The following is a 23563-nucleotide window of genomic DNA, read 5'->3' as shown; positions in this document are numbered from 1 at the left end:
CCTGTTCCTTAGAACCATAGGCAATTGAGATTTTTGAGAAGGCATCGGTAATAATGGATATTTCATAAATTTTCCCGCCTACTCTCAAATCAATTTTGTGTGGAGGTTCTCGTGCTACTGCTGGAATACAAATCCGAGCGCAGTGAATATGATTTCTCTTCTTCGTGTCCTCATCTGCACCGATATAACCACCACAACAATCCCTGATAAATTTCAGAGACTTTTCCGACCATGCGTGAAGCGGGATGCAAAATGCAAGAAGCCCTAATCTACCTCTGATTTGCTACTAACTCTTCTTTAGAGACCACCACTCTAGTGATAATCTTCTCCAATTCCAAAACCATTCCCCCATTATTATCCTCTTCGCTTCTTGCCTAGATGGAAACTCGAACATCATCTGGTTATGTGTTCATAACCGTCCATTTCTAGATATTTGCAGCATCCATTAAAGATTTCCCTGGGGTGACAAACTTTTGGAGAGCTGGGTTAACTGGATCACCCAAAGATCTGATAATTTTGTCGGCTAAATCACTCCACCCTACATTGTAATCCATCTCCGGGATGATAATAGCTGATTTTCTTTGGCCCCTCGATGTTTTTACTCGAAGAAATCTCCCATAAGAGTTGAGCCACTGTAAAGATGTCAGGGAAATGATCTTTGAGGCTCATACCACCCAATCATTTATCAAACCAGAAATTGGTTTTTCTGCCATTTTGTACATTTAAAGTTAACTGATTACTGAGAAGGGCCAAAATATTGGGATGGATTTCCAAAAGGCTAATTCCATAGGTGGTATTACCCCTTTGGTTACCCATTTATTTAGCTCCTCATACTTGTGGTTGATCACCCTATACCATAGTGCTTGGTCCTCCTTATGGTACCTCCATAACCATTTCAGCTTAAGAGCTTTGCTATGGTTTTTGAGATTCTTGATACTGAATCCACCTTGCATCTTACTTATGATGATGTTCTTCCTCTTGACTAAGTGAAAGCCTTTTCTTTCCTTATTTCCTTGCCACAAGAAATTTCTTCTAATTTTGTCCAACCTCTGAACTACTGACTGGGGAATATGGAAGATAGATAACATATATGTAGGTAGAGCATCCAGAACAGAGTTTATCAGTGTTAATCTACCTCCCAAGGAGAGGTATTGTGATCTCCATCTGGCTAGTTTCTTTTCACATTTCTCCACTATTGGGTTCCAAATGTCTATGGCTCCAGAGTTTGCCCCCAAAGGCATGCCCAATTATACTGATGGCAGAGTACCTTCACTCCTCCCAAATATAACTGCATACTCATCTTAAAATGACTTCGTCGATCTTAATCTTACTGACAAACCGACTACTAAACTCCTTGAACAAGAACTACCTAAAAGAACCTTCACTAATATCATTTATTTCAAAAGACTTATCACTGGAAATGAAAAGGCACACCCTGTAACCCATACTAAGAGATCGTATGATTAAATTTCACCACAAAGTAAATAGTTTTGTCCACCATGGTAAAAAAGAAGCTAATTTCAGTAGGAGTTGCTGGAAAAAGATCAAACAAAGTAAGAGAGAGAACCTAGGACAGGTTCCCCTTGGGAGATGTGCCTTTGCCTTAGGTAAGATGAGGCGACCATTCCATTTTTTTAATAAAGATAAATGTATGCTTCTGTGCCTAAATTTTTTGTCCTACCAGGTCTTGCATGGGCTTGAATCGGCCACTAACTGTGTTGAAGATATGGATGAGTGGTTGGGCATCTTTAATGTAAAACTTAGACACATGAGAGAAGACATAGAATCGGTAAGAATTTCTGCATGGCAAATTGTTTATTTTATTTTTAATCTTTCTTTTTTTTTTATTAATATTTTTTATGGCGCGTCTATTTGATCTTACTAGAAATGTTTATTTTCTTTCCCTAGTTAATTGATTCATTTATTTAATTAGCAAATCACTTGAATGTGAAACTTAACTTTGAATCATAGTTCTTTCCCTTGTTTGTGAATCCACCACAAAAATTTGCTTGTAGTTCCTTTGCAGAATTCATGGATTAGTAACTAAAAATCAAAAAGGAATATGAATCCCTTCTTGATTCAAAGAGAAATCACTTATTCTAAATCTAAGTAACTTATTATGCTAAAAAGTTACTTCAGTAACTGAAAAAGAATTTCAACACTCCTCCTTTGCTTTAATTATTGCAATTTAAAAAATGCTCCACCTCAATTTCTACTTTGGCGGTAGATGCTGCATTATTTTCATTGTTTTTGAACTTGCAAAATTTCTTCTTTTGATTTTGTGCTTAAAAACACCCTCAATAATCTTGTCTTCTTTATAAGCTCTTTTGAAAGTGCTTTCTTTTCTGTACCATATTACTTGCAAGGAGTTGTTGCAAAAACTTTTCTTTCATCACGATATCCCTTATAACACAGGTTTCAAAATATGATTTCATTCTCACCGATTGAATTTGCTAGTTTCAATCAGTGAAAATTTTTGGGGCATTCAAAGAGAGATTGTTGATTGCCATAGTTGAGAAGTGGGTCAAAAACTGATATTTGTTAAATGTAATTGAATGGAAGATCTTATCTTATTCCAGTAGGTGAGCACTGAATAAATAGAATAGATTAAGATCAAAATTCTGTCATAGAACGTGAGAGGTCTTACCAACTCGATGAATAAAGCTCTTGTTAAGTCATGTTTAAACAAATGGTAAGCATATGTGATCTGCCTTCAGGAAACAAGAATTAATCAGGAGTGTAAAGGAAATGGCATATCAACTGTGGTCGTCTGGGATGGATGCAATGTGGATTTATAAAAGCGGAGGAAGCAAAGGCGGTTTACTGATTATGTGGGACAACAAAGTGTGGAAGGGATCAAAGGTTGAGAAACACAACTTCTCAATCACTTCTAGATTAGACTCAGTTCTTAACTCTTTTTGCTGGTTCTTTATTGGAAGAAGTAGAAGCTATAAAGTTTTTTTTTTTGAAACTGGTAACATTGTATTCCTCAGCATTAAGGGCCATGCTGGCCACCTCCAAAAGTGTTAGTTACATAGAAAGACCAACAAAACAAAGATTACTTACAAACCTCCTATGAAATCCACTAGTTGAATTTCTTCTTCTATGTTCATTTCTTTACACCAAAAACCTAAAGTGGTAATTACTTTCCACTTAATCTTCTCTATAGTGCATTCTTTCCTTACGAAAATTCTCTGATTTCTCTCCTTCGAAAAGCTCCACCAGATACAAGCAGGTACGGTTCTCCACCACCTCCTCTGGCTTTTACTACCTCCCCACTCTGACCCAACAAATTAGTAGGTCTGCTGTATGTTCTGGCATAACCCAATTTAGACTCGTTATATTGGTAAATAGAGCCCATACTTGTGTTGTTACTTTGCAGTGGAGATTCAGATGATTGTTGGTTTCTAGGGCCTCTTTACAAAGATAACATCTTGAGGCAATAATTTTTCCCCTCTGAGAAGTTTATCATATGTCAGGCAAGCTTTCATAGTTACCAACCACGTGAAACACTTCACCTTAGTAGGGGCTACACTCTTCCATATAGCACTCCATGGCCTTGGTTTCTTCCCCGCAATGGTGGCTAGATCCCTCTTATACATTTTGTTCACAAAGAATTGACCATCAGTATGATGCCTCCATAACAATTTATCTGTTTCCAGATTTGTGCCAGGCAAATCTCCAATCAAAGCTAGCATATCTGTTACCCACTCTATTTCCCAATCATTAAGAAATCTCCTAAAGAGCAAATTCCATCCTTGTGGGGACCAAACCTCTTGTAACTTGCTGTCAGGATTCAGGCAAATGGAAAACAACCTAGGGAATAAATTTTTCAAGGACCCTTGACCAGTCCAGTCTTCCATCCAGAACAGAGCCTTATTTCGTCGACCAACCTTTATCCTTACATTGTCTCTGAAAGCCAGCCATAGGCTTCTTATAGTCCTCCATACTCCCACACCATATGTTTCTGTCACTTCCTCTGAACACCATTGATCTTCCTGACCATACTTGTGTTGAACGAGTTCCTTCCATAGAGCTTGATCTTCCAAATTGTATCTCCACAACCATTTGGTGAGTAAGCTGTTGTTGTGCACCTTTAGGTTTCTTACTCCCAAACCCCCATATCTTTTGCACTGTTGAACCACCATCCATTTAACTAAGTTGTAGCTCTTCTCAATCTTGTTACCCTGCCAAAGGAAGTTTCTCCTCAATGAGTCTATATCTTTGACTACCTTGCTGGGAATCGGAAAAAGTGACATCACATATGTTGGCAAAGAGTCTAAAACAGAATTAATCAAAGTGACTTTTCCCCCAAGGATAGATATTGAGATTTCCAAAGTGCCTGTCTCCCCTCTGATTTTTCTAGTACATCATCCCAGATGCTAACTACCTTATGCTTAGCACCCAATGGCATACCGAGATAAACGGTAGGCAACCTCTCTATCTTGCACTTCAATATATTGGCCAAAGCTTGAATCTGTTGGACCTCTTTAATAAGAAAAATGCTACTTTACCTCCAATTCACCTTAAGTCCAGAGCATGCCTCAAAAATTACCAGGAATAATTTTGATGTGACAGAGTTGTTCCTGCTTCTCAAAAAATTATTGTGTCATCCAAATACAGTAAATGAGTCATATCCATCACCTCATTACTCCTGATTTTGATTGTGAAACTAATCCAGTTGTTTAGAGAAGCTCTCCTCATCAAACTGTCCAACCCTTCCATGGCAATGATAAACAGGAAAGGGGACAAAGGGTCTCCTTGTCTAAGACCTCTTTCCGCAAGAAAAAAACCTACAGATTCTCCATTAACCAAATGGAGAACCTCGTGGTTTTAATACAAAACTCAATCCACTTGAGCCATGTAGGGACAAAACCCATTTGCCTAAGAGTGTTGATCAGGAAATCCCAATTAAGATTTTTCAATATTCAGTTTGCACATTACCCCTGGCACATCTCCTCTAATCCTAGTATCAATACATTCACTAGCAATTAAAGCAGCATCCATTATTTGTCTCCCTTTAATGAAAGCCATTTTATTTTTGTTGACTAGCTTGTCTATCACCTTCTTCAGCCTTTCTACCAACAGTTTGACAATTATTTTATAAACCCCAGTAATGAGACTATTGCTCTGAAGTCTTTTAGATCATTTGCCCCCACCTTCTTAGGAATTACAGCTACAAAGGTAGCATTGAAACTCTTCTCAAAACTTTGGTGACAGTGAAAGTGTTTGGAAGGTTTGCATCAGATCTTCCTTTATAGTTTCCCAGAATGCGTGAAAGAAGGCCATGGTATAACCATCAGGTCAATGTGCTTTATCACAAGCGCACAATCTTATCCCTTCTAGCACCTCATCCTCACTGAATTCTCTAGATAACCAGCTCTGCTCATCCATTTTATTCTCTGTACGTTAAGAATATTTAGTGAGGGTTACCAGTTTTCTACCTCCTTATACAAATGGTGGTAAAAATCCAGAATAGAGTTCTTGATTTCCGCCGGCTCAGAGGATAACTCTCTATTAATCTTTAATGACTCAATTGTGTTGATTCTCTTGTGAGTTGTTGCCATTCTGTGGAAATGTTTTCTATTTTTATCGCCATTCTTGATTCACTGAATTCTGGACCTCTTTCTCCAAAAAATTTCTTTATTTTTTGCCACCTCCTCGTATTCCATGCCCAAGTGTACCTTTAGAAGCTGTTCAGCACCAGTAAGAGATCTAGTCTCTTGAGTAACTTCCATGTCCCTTATCTGACTCAAAATTTTCTCCTTCCTTGCCTTCCACTTCCCCCTATTCTCTCTGCTCCATTAATTTAATTTTGTTTTAAGCAACCTCAACTTAGTAGCTAGTTTGTAGTCTGGTCTTCCTAGCACTTCAAAGGAGCTCCACCATTCTTGAACTTTACTTTTGAAACCCTCTAAATTAAGCCACCACTTTTCAAACTTGAATTAAGATTTCCTGAAGGCCTTATCCCCACAAGTTAAGACGATGGGATTATGGTCAGACCCCAAGCTACGCAGAGTACATTGCCTAATTTGAAGGAACATTTCATCCCATGGGAACGAGTATAAAAATCTGTCTATCCTGGAGTCATTCCTATGATTTGCCCCTCCTCTCCAAGTGTATGAGCCCCCAAATAAAGGGGGGTCAATCAGCTCCAATTCGTTGATACAACTGGACAGATCTATCATGGCTCTAGAAAGCCTGATACAGTTGGTTTTCTCCGAAGGAAATCTAGTAGTATTGAAATCCCCACATACTACCCAAGGCCCTTCACAGAGACTCCTCATAGCTCCTAATTCTTCCCACAACTTCATCCTTTCATTTCTATCACAAGATGCATAGACTGCTCTGAGAAACCAAGTTAGTTCTTGATTAACTCCATATAATTTACAAGTAATTGATTGATTTCCATATTCCACCATCTCCCCTTTCCATGATCTTTTGTCCCACATAACTAAAATTCCACTCTTGCTTCCAATCTCTTCCAGCTCCCCCTATCCACCTATTCCCCCCTAATTGTTGTATATAATCCCCCACTACCCCATTTAGCTTTGTCTCCATCAAAATTATAATATCTACCCCCTCCTGTTGTAAATGGGTTGGCTAGCCCAACTAATTTGATTGGGGTTTCACTTGACCTGCAGCAGTGGGGCCCCCATATGCATGTCCCATCACATCCACAAGATCATTTCCCTCTCTCCTTAGCTCAATTCTCTGTGAAGTCAACATCTGCTTTATGTCATCAGCAGCTTTTTGTACATGGCTGCTGGACCCCACAACACTCCTTAAATGCATATCATTATCCACATGATCCTTTCTCTCTCTCCTTTGCCCTGAAACCTGGGAAGTCAACATTTGCTTTATGGAGTTAGCAACTTTATCCCTTTCCTTTTCTAGCCTAGGACTGACTTCTTGGCTTTCAAGCTCAACCACCTCAGATCTGTGAAATCTTGCTGGAGCTTCAACCCAAATTGTAAGGGAAAAAATCAAACCACCATCTTGAATTTCAACTTCCATGGGAATATTTTCAATGGGACCTTTCCCTTTGATTCAAGCCCATCGCAGATGATTTTTTTTGAGGACTAAAAAAAAAAAAAATGGTGGTTTTCTCGTGGTTTCTTCTTCTGTCGCGAGCCATCCCCCACATTTATCTCCTATCTCTTTCATAATATTTTCAGACCATAGTTGGAGAGGTAGACCAAGTACTCGAATCCAAAACCATTGAAAGGTGGTGTGGGCTGGATAAGCCCCAGATGTCGGAGACCACCAGTCAAACTCAAGTTTATTCCCCGTCTCTTCCAATTACCAAGAAGAATGTGTTCTGCATCTTTCCTCGACTGGAATTCGAACAGGAGTTGAATGCCATTCTTGTCGAAAACCTGAATATTGTGAACTCCTTTCCATGTTTGTTGGATCCACCTTCTCACATCATTTCTTGTTGGGATCTCGTTGCAATCTGGAAAGCTTCCTACTAGGCATCTCTGTAAAAGATCTTTTCCATCTTGGTGTGAAGAAGCTGCCATAATGCCTTGTACCTTGGAGATAGTTGGTTCCTGCACCATCCATCTGTTCTTGTACAGAGCATCCTTATAGCTGTCTTCTCCCCTCTTTGAAGGATGATTTATCTCCCCTACTGCTGGAGTACCAGCTTGCATTGAAGACCTCCTATTAATGAAGCTTTCAGTCCGGCTGACAAGTCCCAACCACCCCTCATTGTCCTTGTTTTCTGGGATAATAATAATAGACCTCATTTGGCCATTGATCGTAATGATGGACAAAAAATGACCAAACTTGTTGAACTTCAAAGAGAACAAGATATTAGTTGAAACATTTCTGCCTCTCCATGTCTTGAACATTTTACCCCTGACTTCTGATGCTTCTAGCAACCTTCTGCATAGCCAACCCAGAGCCCCTTTGCTCAAAGTCATCCTCCTGGGGTAGTGCCTAGAGTTTTCCACCCATTCAAACCATGTATCAGAATACATTTTAGTCTCTGTAATGTCAAAAGATATCCCACCTAGTCTAAAGTAAGTATGATTTCCCATGGTGAAAAAAAAGGCTTTCAAAGAAATGAAGGATAGGGAAAGATTCCGGTGGTTGAGGACCACCAGCTATAAAGTCAATATGTGACGATCACTGGGTCACGGGTGGGGGGTGGGGTGAGTGGGGGGGGGGGGGCGACTTTGTTTAGGCATATTCTAGTTGGATAGAGGAGCTAGAACTTAAAGATCCTACTTCGATGGGTAGGAGTTAAACTTGTTTTAGGGGGATTACTCACCAAAGTGCTGCTAGGTTGGACAGTTTTTTGTATTTTATGGAATGGGAGGAGAACTTCAAAAGCATCAGACTGAGAATCCTTCCAAGAGTAGCTTCTGATCCATGTATCATTCTTGAATGTGGAGACTGGGAAGTGGGAACAGAGACAACCTTATTTCAAATTCGAAGAGTAGCTTCTGATCCATCTTTACATACACGATGAGCCTATTTCCTATTCCTAAAAGCATAGAAAAAAGAATCAATAGATTGAGAAGACCGTTCCTATGGAAAGGGAATAAGCAGAAGAGAGGCTACAATATGGTAAAAAAATGGGATATTTTTACCCTTGAGATAAAGGGGGTCTTGGACTGAAGAACCTCAGCAAAGAGAACAATTGTCTTCTATAAAAGTGGTTATGGAGATTCTGCACAGAAGATGGGGCCTTATGGAGAAGGCACATAGCAGGAAAGTATGGCTTACTTAGCTACTGAATAGCTGAAGAAGTCATGAGCACATTTGGTCGTAGTGTCTGGATCAGGAGACTTTGGCCTAACTTTATCAACAACATCTCCATTGGTGTTGGTAATGGTCTGAAAAATGCTTTCTGAAATGAAGTTTTGGTAGGGGAGAGCAGCTTGAGAAACTTATTCCCCCAATTATACTCTTTGAGCTTGTAGAAAAATGATACTCTTCAAGTGTGGAGCCAGCAGGGATGAAACCTACTCTTCAGGAGAGCAATAAATGGCTGGGAAATCAGACGAGTAGCAAGCCTTCTGGGAACGTTAAACACTTGCCCTGGTATTTCTATGAGCCCAGAGAAGCCAATCTGGAAACTACATAGCAAAGCCACTTCATCGTCAAGTCATGTTACTGGAATATCGATTCCAAACAAATGGCAACAGACACAGGGCCTTGGAAGGAAATCATGGAAGGTAGAAGTCCACTAAAGGTGACTTGTTTCTCATGGCTAGTGTGCAGGAAAGCCCGCCTCACACATGAGGCACTGCAGAGAAGTGGATGGCAGGTATGTTCTAGATGTTTTATGTGTGAGTGGGAAACATAAGTCAAAAGTAATTTGTTTATGCATTGCAACACTGCCACAAGCCTATGCCATAATTTCTTGTGCTTTTTAGGAGTTAGCTGGGTGATGCCTAAGACAACCTTGGAGTTGATGAATCAATGGTCAGGAATTGGCAACAGAGAGAGATATGAAGATTGGTGGAAGACAATATCAGCTTGTATATGGTGGAACTTAAGGAGAGAAAGGAGTATATGGTGGAACTTAAGGAGAGAAAGGAATGATAGGTGCTTTGAAGATCAGAGAGTCAACTTACTGAAGATAAGGATGAAGTGTATAAGCCTGCTATTTTTCTTGTGTAAACAAGAGTTCATAGGGAAGGCAGTATTTTAGGTAGATTTCATAGGAAACTTGTAAATGTACCCAAATGGGGGTGTGCCCACCACTCAGTGGATTGTAAGTTTCTAATTCATCATTCATTGAATGATGAATTGTATATGTGAATACAAAGTTACTCTATCTCAAAAAAAAAGTGTTGAAAATAGCCTCGACAGGCTAAAAATATCTCCGACGGGTTCAAAATGGGTTGAAAATAGCTCTTTCTAAGAACTCACATATTCCATAAAATCAGTGAGACTCAATACCACAGTTGGCACTTTTTGAAAAGATGGTGCAACAAATAAGGGTTGAAACGTTCAATAATTTTATTAAGCACAGAGAGCTTTAAATAGACCATTTGAAAATATAATCAACAGAAAATCTGCATAACAAAAATTGGAAACACTAATAATCTCAACAACTAAAACAACCTAATGGAAATTTAAAATTCAAATTCATCCCAAATCTAACTGATTTATTATGCTAAAACCTGCTGCAGGCTGAAAGCAAACTTCAACAGCTTTAGACCACATTCAAAAGTCTTCCTTTTTTTCTTAGAGTTTGTGCCAAGTCAAACGGTACAATATAATTGGGATGGAGGAAGTAAGTTCTATATGCATGTAGACCTCTTTTCCTAATGCAATACTGGTTCTTTCACAATTTGCAGATAGAAACCCGCAACAACAAGCTGGAAATGCAATCAGTAAACAACAAGGCATTGATTGAGGAACTTGATAGGCTTCTTGAAAGACTCCGTATCCCTTCTGAGGTGTTTCTCTATCTTTCTTGGAGCTAGGTCATGGTGACATCTTATAATTTTAATTTTCTTCACATCTTGATATTTGGTTTTGTAGTATGTAACGTGTTTAACGGATGGTTCATTTGAAGAGGCAAGAATGCCTCAGAACATTGAGGCATGTGAGTGGCTAACTAATGCTCTACATGGTCTTGAATCACCTAAATTGGATCCTAGCTACTCAAACATGAGAGCTGTATGTTCACTTGCTTATTCCTTTCTGTCCTTTTCTTTTTGCTTCATTTTTGTTATTGTGCTTCAAAATAAAGTACAGAGATAAGGTTAATGTAGGTATGGATGCATATGTTAACTTAAGTAAAAATTTGCTCATTCAGGGCTTGGATGACTGGTTCCTATGAAGTGGTTTGAGTAAATACATTGTTTTGAATTATTGGGAAAACCACAGTTGGACCTGGCCTGGTATAAGAATGATTGAGTTATTGCAAAATACAGAGTCATAGCGTCTAGATATTACTGGATTCAAGTTCCTGCTTGTTTTTTATGGGCCAATGTTCTATACTGAAAGTGGATAAGAAAAAGTAGAAATCAAACTTTCCTATCTTTAAATTATGTGCTTCTTACTGAATGAAGTGAAACCAAGTTGTCCTGTCTGTGCTATTCTAGCACTCGTCGGATAGGCATTGGCCGCATTGCGTCATCTCTGCATTTGAACACAGAAAGTTACTTATATCAAAATCAATACATTACTTGTAAAAGATGCAGAAACTTTTAGCTGTGAAATCCCTGAATCTTTTACAGGTGAAAGAAAAACGAGCAGAAGTTGACAAGTTGAAAACGATGTTTGTTCGAAGAGCATCTGAATTCTTGAGAAACTATTTTTCCAGTTTGGTGGATTTTATGATGAGTGATAAGAGTTATTTTTCTCAGGTATATAGATCAGTTTTACTTGAACTAATTGTCGTGAGTTTCCCAAAAATAGTTATTTAAAGACTGCTAATAATATAAATTAAACAGCGTGGGCAATTGAAAAGGCCTGACCATGCTGATCTCCGATACAAGTGCCGGACATATGCTCGTCTGTTGCAGCATTTGAAGGTCAGATTGATTCAACTTGTCGAGTTTTAGCATTGTTTAATACTGTCTGGTGTCTTTCTCTCAATCCTTTGCATTTGCAGAGTCTTGACAAAAATTGCTTGGGCCCTTTAAGAAAAGCTTATTGTACCTCCCTCAACTTGCTTTTGCGCCGGGAGGTCAGAAAGCTATTATCTTAATTTGTCTTTTAGTTCTCTTATTGTGCTTTTATTTCTTGTTTTGCTTCTTTACGTTGAGTAGGTTACTTAAATCCCTATTATGTTCACTGGCCATTATTTGCACTTTTAAGCTGGTAGATATCTGTTTTCTTCATCTCCAAACTCTCAAACGCTTGTATCACCTGTTTGTCTATAGCAGCTTTCCCATCAAAGAATTGCTGGTTGAACCTGCTTTTAAGATGAACTTGTCTGCTTTAAGAAGCACATTTTGTTGGGACGTTTAGCTGGGCGAATCATTAAGACCATTGCAGTAGCATCTTAGAAAGAATTCAGAGAGCAAGCTGTTCAGTTTGAACAATAACAAGCTGTAAAGGGTAGCTGTGGAGACACACAGAGAGAGGAAAGGCAACAAAGGTATTAAATTGGAGTAGCAGCACTGGAAAGAAGAAGAATGTAAATCAGATGTAAGGGAACTGAGAAATTATACAAAGAAGAACAAGGGTACTGCAATATTGTCAGTTCAAAGACATTCCTTCATGATCTAGGAGTGTGATAGTTCTTTTCAAGAACAAGAGATCTTTGCTGCCAAGCAACTTGTAGTTCGAGTGTAAATGAATGAATTTGGTAATGCCTTTTATGCTAGAAAATTCACTCAAGGAACTAAAGATAATTGGACCACATAACTCTTGGGGTAAATTCCTGAAACTTACTATATGTAGGGTGCTGATTCAGGGCTTGGCATAGGTTTATTGTCTAGTGAAACCTGAAACAAATATTTGCATTTTATTTAGTTCATGCATAGGAATAAGACTTTATAGTGTGCCGTAAAACCTTGTTTCACTTTTAGCTCGAACCACTGTAGGAGTAAATCTTAATTCACATATGAAAAAGGTTTTCTCATATTTTCCCTGTCTGTTCTAGGACCATTACAAGTTGTATCTATTAGAATTGGAATAAGTATATACAATCCTACTTAGAATAGGAATCCTAGTTGGAAAAGGAGTTTAATGTAGTGTCTATGAAGAGGGTCTCAGTGTAATAATGTAGACACACAATTCAATCATATTCTTCTCTAATATCTCTCACATGGTATCAGAGCAATGGTGAGAAAATTAAATAAGCCGTCAGTGTCCAATTTTCCGGTGACCTAAGTTGTGTGAATAAAAATTTTGTGCTTGTGTTTTTCAAAAACAATTTCCAAGCAATTTCTTTTTTTTTCCAGTGGGATCAACTCTAAATTTTGAGGCTTACCGTATACATATTTCTTGATTATGGTCGATTTTCTGGCGATCAAATCCTTTCAAATTCCACAATATGTCGTTCGGGATTGATATTTTTGGGCTCCAAAAATATAGGAAGTTCAAGTGCTATGATCACATCAGAACTATTAATGTGAAGCTCAAACTATTTAGCTTGGCTTTCTTCGGTAAAGTTGTTGTGCAAGGTCAAGGCATCCATGATCACTTAACCAACAAAGCTTTTGTGGTAGATGAAAAGGCAAAGGCTAGTGAAACAGATGATAGAGCCAAAGCACAATGGGAGATGTTGATGCTCAATTATGTCTCCTATGACGATCTATCGATTCCAAGTTAATGCTTTTGGTTAGCTCATCCCAGACATGTTATTCAGTTTGGCATGGAGGCATTCGAAACGTTGATGCTAGTTACTACGAATGTGGACAAACAACAAGAGCATAAACAAACATTGTTTCTAGTTCTTACACTTGTTGGACTTCCTCCTTACCATGATTTAGTGCGTGCTCAGATTTTAGCTAGTCCTTCAATACCAACCGTTGATGAATTATTCTCTCGTCTACTTCATCTAGCCATACCTCCCAATCACCAAGTAGTTTCATCACCTACCATTGACTCCTCTATTCGGGCATCTCAAACCATAGACAAACGAACATATCAGATTGTGAATCGTGTAAACTTGGGAAACACATTAGTGCTACATTTTACATTAGTACCGAGGGTTGTTCATATTCTATTTTTTCATTAGTTCATTATGATCTTTGGGGTCCTAGTAGAGTTAGTCCACTGTTAGGGTTTTGTTATTTCGTTATTCTCATTGATGACTATTCAAGCTGCACTTTGGTTTTCTTAATGAAAGATCCTTCTGAGTTTTTCTTTTATATTCAAAAGTTCCTTTGCTCAAATACAAAGTTAGTTTGGTGTTTCTATTCGTACTTTTCATAGTGATAATGCCTTGGAATTTTTATGACTCACTAAGGCATTTTTCACTAAACATCTTATCTGTACACTCCTCTGCAAAATGGTGTATCAGAAAGAAAGAATAGGTATCTGATTGAGCCGCTTGCACTCTCCTCATTGAATCTCATGTTCCGCTGCGTTTTTATGGTGATGCAACCCTTTCATTAGAATCAGGTTCCACATTCCATACCGTTTCCTCACTTACGTCTATACTCAATTCCACTCGTGTGTTTGGCTTAGCTCCCGGTAAAGATAAGTTAGCTCCTCGTGGTCTCAAATGTGTCTTTCTTGGTTAATGGTTGCTAGCAAGTTCAAAAAAGGGTACATTGCTATTCACCTAATCTTCGTCGATACCTTATGTTCGCTGATGTCACATTCTTTAAATCTCAAACCTTATTATACATCTTGTGATCATTTTGATGTCTTTGAGCTCTTACCCAAACCTATACCAACTTTTGCAAAATTTACGGTCACTTCTACATCTCTAGTGGTAGTGCCACCACTCCTAAATTATCAGCATCGTCCACCCAACGCTAGTTTCAAATGATTCATCTCATGCACTAGACTCTGCTCCTACTGCGGACTTTCCTCCTACTAGTCAACTGATTTCATTTCATAAAGGTATACGATCCACTAGAAATGCTAACCCGCATTATATACTTTCTTGAGTTTTCATCACCCCATTATGCCTTTGTATCATCTTTGTCCTCTATTTCCATTCCTAAAGGTACATGTGAAACACTTTCTCATTCCGGATGGAGACAGGCTATGATTGATGAGATATCGGCTTTACATATGAGTGGTACTTTGGAGCTTGTCTCCCTTCTTACAGGTAAATCTTAAATTTACTATTTGTTGTCGTTGGGTTTATGCAGTCAAAATTGGTCCAGATGGTTAGGTTGATCGACTTAAGGTTCGCCTTGTTGCCAAAGGGTATACTCAGATATTTGGACTCAAATATAGTGATAATTTCGCTCCCGTAGCTAAAATAACATTCGTCCATATTTTTTTTCTATAATTGTTGTTTGTCATTGTCCTCTTCATCAGTTGGAGAATAAAAATGTATTTCTACATGGTGATCTTAGTTAAGAAGTCTATATGGAGCAACCACCAGGTTTTATTGCTCGGGGAGGAGTCTAGTAACCTTGTATGTCAATTGTGTAAGTCACTCTATGGCCTGAAACAATCTCCTTGATACTAATTTGGAAAATTTAGCACAATAATTTAAGAGCTCGGCATGACTCGTAGTGGAGCTGATCATTCTGTGTTTTATCGTCAATCTGCGGCAAATAAGTGTATTGTTTTGGTTGTGTATGTTGATATTGTTATCACTGGCAATAATCAAAGATGGTATCACTAATTTGAAACAACATCTCTTTAAGCGTTTCCAAATTAATGACCATGGTTATTTTCTAGGTATTGAGGTTGCTCAGTCTTGATTAGGTATTGTTATTTCTCAATGCAAATGCAAGTACGTCTTAGACATTCTTGAGGAGAGAGGAATGGTGGGATGTAGATCCATTGACACTCTTATGGATCCAAATGTTGCCATGGTGCTACATAAATAAAATATGAAAAAGTACTCACTACTGAAAAGATACAGGGTGACCCAACTTTTGCTAACATAATCATTGACCAGACGGGCAACATATACTTGTAACAGCCAACCGCTGGCTATGAAAGCTCTTTGATTTTCTACCAGTATCGTAGAAACTCTGATACCATGTGGAAATATTGGAAAAAAAATATTATTGAATCGTCGCCACTAACCATTATTACTGAATATATCTAGGACACTACAATAGACTCCTTTTCAACCTAGGACACTACAATACAATCCTATTCTAAGTAGGACACTATATACTATTCCTATCACTATTACTAATTATATTCTAAGTAGGATTGTATATACCTATTACTATTCTAACAATTCTTATGTTTGCTATTTTTTGCAGGCTCGTGAGTTTGCAAATGAGCTTCGTTCCAGTACAAAGGCATCCAAAAATCCTATTGTATGGTTTGAAGGTTTGACAGGTTTGAATCAGAGCGTGAATAATGCAGACACGTCTGCAGCCTCTGAGGCATATGCTAAAATGCTCACAATATTCATCCCACTCCTTGTAGATGAGGTTTTCGTCTAGTTCTTTTTTTCCTTGTATATATGCGTATGAAAGTCTCTGTTGCTTTCTCTACCCAAAGTGTATCAATCATTTTTTTTTCTAAATTTCCAAATCCCAGAGTTCTTTCTTTGCACACTTTATGTGCTTTGAAGTTCCAACACTGCTTCCACCAGAAGGTGTTGCCAATGGAAACAAAGCTGGAGATGATAAGGATGATGATTTATGCATCATGGATATAGATGAGAATGACAATAAATCTGGTAATTTTTCGTGGTTTCTGCTCTTGTCTTGTCCTGCTTGGAATTTATCAAGGACCACCATCTTGCTATTTTGCAGGACAGAATTCCGCAGATATAGAGGCACTAAATGAATCGCTACATGATTTACTTGATGGAATCCAAGTAATGTTACAGTTTTCCCTTACAATAGTCTTGTTTTCTAATAACGATAGTTTTTGTTAATGCCGATTATTCTTTCTTGTTTAATTTTTCCTGTTTGGTGCAAAGAGGACATTCCTTAGTGCATAATTTGTTTGAGTTTTGAGACGCTTAATATACACTATATCCGATTCTTTGTATACTCAAACATCAGTGCTATTGAAATAGTAAAGAGAAAATGACACAGTAGGTCAGGTTAATAGAGTGAGGAAGACCTCTCAAGTTTCACTTAATCTGGATGCTGAATAAAGACTACATCAGAGTCTTGTCTGTGTTTAGTTCTACTATTCATCCGGTATTCATTCTATGATATCTGTATCTTCTCATTACTGTGGTGTTGATAAACTATCGGGTGGATTATATCTATGTTACTATTAATTCCATGCCTTTGTACCTGATCTTACCTCTATGCTGTACCACTGCTTCCTTATGTGCCACAGAGAAGCAGGCCCTTGAGTAAACCAAGTCCGCTGATCTTTTGTTGCATTGTCTAACATAATGTTTTGTCCTTGTCACGATGAATTAGCACTGGACTATTTTGTCAGTTTTATATGTTCTTTTGGTACTCGTATTTTTTTCAGCCCCCTCTCTTATTTTCTCATACATTGTGGTTTGAAATTTATGATTGCCACAATAGCGTGGTTCTTTTTCATGGGCATAATTGTTGATTGGATTGTCGTTTCAATTAACTAAAGATCTTTCAAATTTTTCTGACGAAACAAAACTATAAAAAGAATATCACTGATAATATTATCTTTACCTGTTTATGTGCTTCAGGAAGACTTCTTTGCTGTGGTTGATTGGGCAGGCAAGATTGATCCTATGTGCTGCATATCAATGCATGGAATCACAGAGCGTTATATTCCTGGTCAGAAGGCTGATGCAGCAGGGTTTGTGCGTATCTTGCTTGATGACTTGGAATCAAGAATTTCAATGCAGTTCAGCCGTGTGAGCTACTGTATCCCTCATAACCATCTATATTTTGCAGTTCATAAGGGATGAAATTTTCTCAGTTTTCCCTAAACTTTGCAGTTTGTGGAGGAGACATGCCATCAAATTGAAAGAAATGAGCGAAATGTTAGACAGTTGGGAGTTTTATCATTCATACCAAGGTAAACTGAGTTTCATGTTATGTGTTTTTATACTTCCATAGTTCTTTGGATTAGATTTACTGTCATAATGGTTCAAATGATGTTTGTATGTAGATAGAGCTGGAAGTGCATAGTTATTGTTAATGGAAGTAAGTCGAGATTGTCAAATTAAACTTCAGCCGCTAAACTAAGAGCTTTCTACTTTTATCTGTCCTCCCGTTTCTAGTGTATCTAATTAGTGCGACAGGTTTAGATATGCTAGTATGCTACATTATAAACCCATTTCCCGTATTTACTTCATTGGGAGATTAGTCTCACTATGAATGGTATATTGTAAAGTTTTTTCATGAAGATATTATTTCTTCCCCTCCCCAGTATGGAAATCAATAGTTGATTGATTTTCTACGGCTCTTTTACGTATACATGGAAATAGTTCCTCCAAATTTGAATGGAAGTTTTGCCTGCCTGTGTTATTCTATTATTTTCTGCTGATTTCTCTTTATCACATAGGAGCAAGAGTATACCATTTTATATTTTTATTCCCCCAATTGAATAGTGCTTGAAATTTTCATTAGTATCTACAAGATGTGGTTTTCTGCCTTGTCGCTGTTACCTCTTTGTTACAGTTGATTAGCTCCATTATTGCTTTTATGCTGTGAGCTTATTGTAGGTCTGAGCCTTGTGAAAATCCCTTCAATGACTCTTTGAATAACCTTATTTACAACTACAGGCAGTAAGCCTTTCAGTAATTCAGCCCCAAAATCAGAATTTGTACTTATTTTGTCTCAGAATGCTTCTCGTATTTATTTCGGCCTAACTTGTCAATCATTTCATTGGGTGAATGATTTCTCATCTAGATTTGCCACCCTTGCAACCCGTATGGAGCAGTACATTCAAGGACAATCAAGGGATTTGGTTGATCAGGCATACACAAAGTTTGTGAGTGCTTCTGTCTTGCACTTGTTTTCTTGATGCATTACAACGACCATTAAGATGTGAAATGAACAGTTGAAAATGTTAGAATGACATAATATATGTTACTGGTTCTCTTGTTTAACCATTTTTTTCCGGATGAGAGTATTGTGATAGGTAATACAGTAATTTATACTGTTTAAATATACAATAATAGAAAATAAAAGTAAGCTGAAGTGTGAATTGGGAAATACTTGCAGAACTCTTTTTTCTTTCAAGGTGCAGTGAGTTTAATTTCTTAATTTTTGGTGGTTAGTTATATATGTTCTCTTATGTATGTTGTACTTTGTGGCTCGATTGTTCAATACTTGGCAGGTCACTATAATGTTTGTTACTTTGGACAAAATTGCTCAAACAGACCTGAAATATCAAGATATCATGCTTTTAGAAAACTATGCATCATTTCAAAATAGGTATTGTTCAGTTTTGGGTTCAGATATATTTTTTATTGTATCACAAAAGCTGCTCCTAGTGCTGATTGAAACAGTTGTGCAGTCTGTATGACTTGGCTAATGTCGTGCCAACCTTAGCAAAATTCTATCACCAAGCAAGTGAATCTTATGAACAGGCTTGCACACGCCACATCAACACAATTATCTACTATGTAAGTTATCCTATTTCATGCTTCATGGTTGTGTAATATTTCCTAACTATTCTTTTGCATTCTTATTACTTTATTTACTCTCTCTGATGAGATACCTTAGAACTTGTGCTTTCTCCCAGCAATTTGAGCGACTCTTTCAATTTGCTCGAAGAATCGAGGATTTGATGTACACGATTACACCAGAAGAGGTTCGTTCCTTTTTCTTTTGAACACCTCAGGCTATTGATAATTGCAGACTGCCCATCACTCCAGAGTATCTTAATTTTCCTTATACGAGGATGGTGTCTTGACAATGCTCTGATACTAGATAAGTTGCTAATTTGTGCCAGTACATGATTTCTTTCAAAATCATGGAAAATTGTGTAGTCTTAAATGTTTGTTTGATTCATTTTACTTCTGTTGAACTTCTCCGTACAGCAACCAAAAGAATCTATGACCAAAATAAAACTCTGGATTGAAATTATTACTTTTGTTTGGAAATTTGAACATTTGGATGAATTGCATGTGAGAAATGATGCAACCACATTCGTTTTCGGTTTAAAATGTTTTCGGTTTTTAATTCCATGTCTTCTTTTTTTGGTCTTTTTCTCTCTTTTCCATTTTGGTGGGAAGACAGGTTGAACCTTGCAGGTCAACTTATCTTTTTAATTGTGTCATGCAATTCTCTCTTACTGAACTTTGAAGCTGGATGCAACTGGTGTCTCAGAACTACCGAAAAGACGAATGACTTGGATCAGATAAGAATAAGTGACTGGCCTTAACTGGTAATTCTAGTAGTCTCTCAGTACTAATCAAATGAAAAAAATGGGTATATCTGTCATTTGATTGATGTGAAAGTTCAGTTCAAGCACAGAAGGAATAAATGGCAAAGGTATATGTGAGTGCCTTAATGACAGTACAGAAGATACTCAGTATATCTTATAGAAGATGATCTGATGCCAAATGTTCCAGTTAGACTTGTTCCTTGTTTAAGGTTTTAAGTTCCGCTGCCGCCTGTCTTGGAAGTACATATAGGCTTGAAGTAATGACCAAACAACGTTTATGATTTTTACCATCACTTTAGCCTCTTTGTAAGAACCGAGTGACTCGATGTTGCATCCTTTTTGTTCCTTAGCTGTGCATCGAACCTTTAGGTTAAACCCAATTGACTATGACTTAGCCTTTTAGGACATCTGGTTGCCAGTATTGAGGTAAATAATCCTGGTATACAAATCAGTATTGATTTGTATGAAGTTTTGTTGCTATTTTAGCTTCGTATAAATAATACCAGTATAGTTTGGCTGCTATTTATATTGAGTTATATGAATTCAATAGCCCTGCAAAAGTCCAAGGATATTATTGTAAACAAAATTTTGTACAGTTTTACACCAAACACAAGTTTAAGTTATACATTATTTATCGAATATTTAGTACAATGAACGATCCACTAAATAAAAATAATTCCCACCTGCCTAATCCTTGCATTACCAGTTTCAAGACTAGAATACCTTGTTTGTTAACCAAACACCCCTATATTTCCTTATCATATTGTGCTAATGAAATGTGGCATCTTTATTAGATTCCATTCCAGATTGGATTGTCAAAAGCGGATCTAAGGAAGGTGGTGAAATACAGTTTATCTGGGGTAAGTCAAGTCAATGAATTGACGTAGTAGATTTGGTTTTTTTTGTTAAAGAGTGATAAATTTTGGTTTAGCAGGTGGATAAGTCGATCAGCACGATGTATAAGAGGTTGCAGAAGAACTTAGCGTCAGAGGAGTTGTTGCCTTCTCTATGGGATAAATGCAAGGTATATTAGTCTAATAGTTTCATGCTGCTGCATCTGTGAGCACCATTGTAGTACTTGTGTGTTGATTTTATGATAAATTTGCAGAAGGAGTTCCTGGAGAAGTATGAGAGTTTTGTCCAACTTATAAATAAGGTTTACCCGACGGAGAGCATCCCTTCCATCTCAGAAATGCGGGGGCTTTTGGCATCCATGTAAACAAGGCAGAACCTCACTCTAGTTTTGCTTCTTTTTCTTCTGCTGACTCCTCCTAATATTCTTTATATTTTTCATCATCATTTCCCTTTCATTAACTAAGGCTTCATCTTTTCACCAATTTGGGATTAAATATACATATCGGATCCTTGAGTAATTAGTTTACAGAAAATATTCTCATGTTTTATTTTAAGCCAAAAGTATTATCATACTCTTAAGAAAATAAATTATCCTTTTCATTATTTCCTAACAATTTTTAAAAGCAACTATGAATTCCATTAAATATCCAAAACATGTATCAACAATTTTAACAAATTATTAATGCAAAATGAATGCATAAAAAATACTTCGACATTCACCACTCTATCTGGCCTCTCACTGTATACAAAAATAAATGTATAGATTGTATTTGTGTTTGTATAAATCGAGATACAAATGTATATATAAATTATACATATACATATTTCTCTGTCTTATATCCTTGTAACTATATAAATAAAAATATTTCTCTTAATTTTATTTGTCTTTCACTTTTTCTTTCTCGTATTATACAAATGCAAATTATACAAATTACAATGTATAATTTGTGTTTGTATAAAGTGAAAAGAGATTTGATATACAAATACAATTCTTCTAACTCGATTCAATTTTATATGAATTTAAATTTTACGTAGATATACAAAGAATATACAAATATACAAACACAATTTTCATAGACAAACACCCGATTTATACAAATTGGTGTGATTTATACTAATTAGATGCTTGCGATTTTACATAGTCATATACTACCTGCGATTTTAGATAAATATAATGCTTCATAGAATTTTTTTTTGCTATGGAGTGCAAATAGATATAATGTAGCTATAAAACGCTACTATACTAATCATGCAAAATATATACTAAAATGATTTCTTGATAGTGTGCATTGTATTTTAGAAAGGAATTTTACTTCAATAATATATTTTATTAATAAACATTTTAATATTATTTTATATTTATTATTTGTAACACAACTTTAACTTTAATAGTCATGTGATATTCGATACCATATATATATATATATATATATATATATATATATATATATATATATATATATATATATATATATGGCATCGAAAAAGAAAAAGTCATTTCGGTGAAAAAGCTACTAATTTATTCTTTGATATCATCAGAGAATATACTTCTACTCTAATGGTATTATATAGTGATTCGGTGAAAAATACTACCAGTTACTCCTTGAAACCATTAGGTCATATATATACCTTCCAGTATCAAGTGTGTGTGCGTGTTATACACATAAACATACATACATATACATACTACCTTAAAAGCATAAACTTCCAAACTTGAATGTTAAATTACTATAGTACCCCAATTAAAAATAATCAATTTATTTTATTTATTAATTTAATAATATTAAAAGTAAATATCTTTTCACATTAAATGGTTGTGATTTTTTAAAAGGGTTGTAACTTTTTCGATGAGTTTTGACTTTTCCAAAGGGTTGTGATTTTTCAAAAAGTTGTGTCTTTTCTAAAAAGTTGTGCTGTTTCCGATGAGTTGTGCATTTTTAGAAAGGTTGCAACTTTTATGATAAGACACAATTAACACCTATTCATACTACTATTGTTAGCTATAAATAGAGGGTTTCCTCTAACTTTTAAACTACAATTTTTTAAAAAAAAGGTTTCTACTTTTTTTCTTCAAAAGTCTCAAGGTTTATTTGGAACAATTGTGTAACGTCCCTCACAATGAGCTAAGTTAAGCTTGAGCGTAACACTTTTGTCATGATGTTTTAAAGTCATAAAATGGTTAATAATAGTGTTCTTAGGCAATATATGAAATTTTGAAGTGCTTGGAGGTCAAACGTCCAAGAACGTCCAAGATGTTCGGAAACTAGTGGAAGTTGAACTAGTGTGTCGTAGTGTTTTGTAGTGATGTTCTAGAGGATGGTTTGATGGTGAAATTCAGTACTGAGAGTTCCTACGTGTAGCTTGACATTCAAAGGGTAAACAAGTCTGGGAACGATGCCTCGGGGACCATGAAAAGGGTCCCTGAGAAGGACCCAAACACGGGCCAACGAAGCTGCCAATTAGCCAAAATTTGGGATGCTGCTGCGCGACGCACTGCTGTCCCGCATTAGGCAAAATTCTTGCCCTGCGACGCGGAACTTTCACGAACCTTTATGTCCAAGAATTTCTGAAAAATAATATTTGGAAGTGTCTCTGCGACGCGTAGTAAAGTCCCAAATTTCGTTGCGTCGTTTTTAAGTCAAATTTAAGCTGGTTAATTCATCCTATAAATATAGGGGTCTTTTGGGTAACTCAGGGATATATTATGTACGGTTATTAGATCTACTCGTTTACACGCGCGCCAATGTTTTTCAAGAGAGTTCATCATACAATCAGAAAATAGATCTTGTTGAGAAATCGATGTCTTACTCCATAACTTTGAGGGAACCATAGCGTGACAAAGGGTTCG

The 23563-nt window shown here is 36.9% G+C and overlaps 1 protein-coding gene and 1 long non-coding RNA gene across 7 annotated transcripts in view; both read left to right on the top strand.

Annotated features, from left to right (window-relative positions):
- LOC101260447 (exocyst complex component SEC3A-like) overlaps positions 1 to 21318 on the top strand; it is a 32211-nt gene extending 10893 nt beyond the window's left edge. Inside the window, exons 8-25 of one of the 6 annotated variants that reach the window (XR_003247436.2) lie at positions 1685 to 1789; positions 10320 to 10421; positions 10507 to 10644; positions 11208 to 11336; positions 11424 to 11504; positions 11585 to 11659; positions 15828 to 16001; positions 16111 to 16252; positions 16329 to 16393; positions 17207 to 17377; positions 17462 to 17541; positions 18378 to 18459; positions 18808 to 18905; positions 18988 to 19096; positions 19216 to 19284; positions 19713 to 19860; positions 20655 to 20720; positions 20795 to 20878. Coding sequence is in view for 4 of the 6 variants with exons in the window: in XM_010325147.4 (XP_010323449.1) it covers positions 1685 to 1789; positions 10320 to 10421; positions 10507 to 10644; positions 11208 to 11336; positions 11424 to 11504; positions 11585 to 11659; positions 15828 to 16001; positions 16111 to 16252; positions 16329 to 16393; positions 17207 to 17377; positions 17462 to 17541; positions 18378 to 18459; positions 18808 to 18905; positions 18988 to 19096; positions 19216 to 19284; positions 20655 to 20720; positions 20792 to 20884; positions 20969 to 21079 (1890 nt within the window). In the remaining 2 variants the exon portion in view is untranslated. Of the gene's footprint in view, positions 1 to 1684; positions 1790 to 10319; positions 10422 to 10506; positions 10645 to 11207; positions 11337 to 11423; positions 11505 to 11584; positions 11660 to 15827; positions 16002 to 16110; positions 16253 to 16328; positions 16394 to 17206; positions 17378 to 17461; positions 17542 to 18377; positions 18460 to 18807; positions 18906 to 18987; positions 19097 to 19215; positions 19285 to 19712; positions 19861 to 20654; positions 20721 to 20791; positions 20885 to 20968 lie in introns of those variants that run through there. The other 5 variants (XR_011210651.1, XM_004242910.5, XM_010325147.4 and 2 more) reach the window with 5 other exon arrangements.
- Positions 4571 to 9551, top strand: LOC138337167 (uncharacterized). The gene is made up of 2 exons (XR_011210652.1): positions 4571 to 9280; positions 9390 to 9551. It is a non-coding gene; the product is annotated as an uncharacterized lncRNA (long non-coding RNA).
- Positions 21319 to 23563: the final 2245 nt, after the last annotated feature.

Source organism: Solanum lycopersicum, chromosome 7 (assembly GCF_036512215.1).
Source record: "Solanum lycopersicum chromosome 7, SLM_r2.1".
In the NCBI taxonomy this organism is placed as follows: domain Eukaryota; kingdom Viridiplantae; phylum Streptophyta; class Magnoliopsida; order Solanales; family Solanaceae; genus Solanum; species Solanum lycopersicum.
This window is presented reverse-complemented; position numbering and strand designations above follow the sequence as displayed.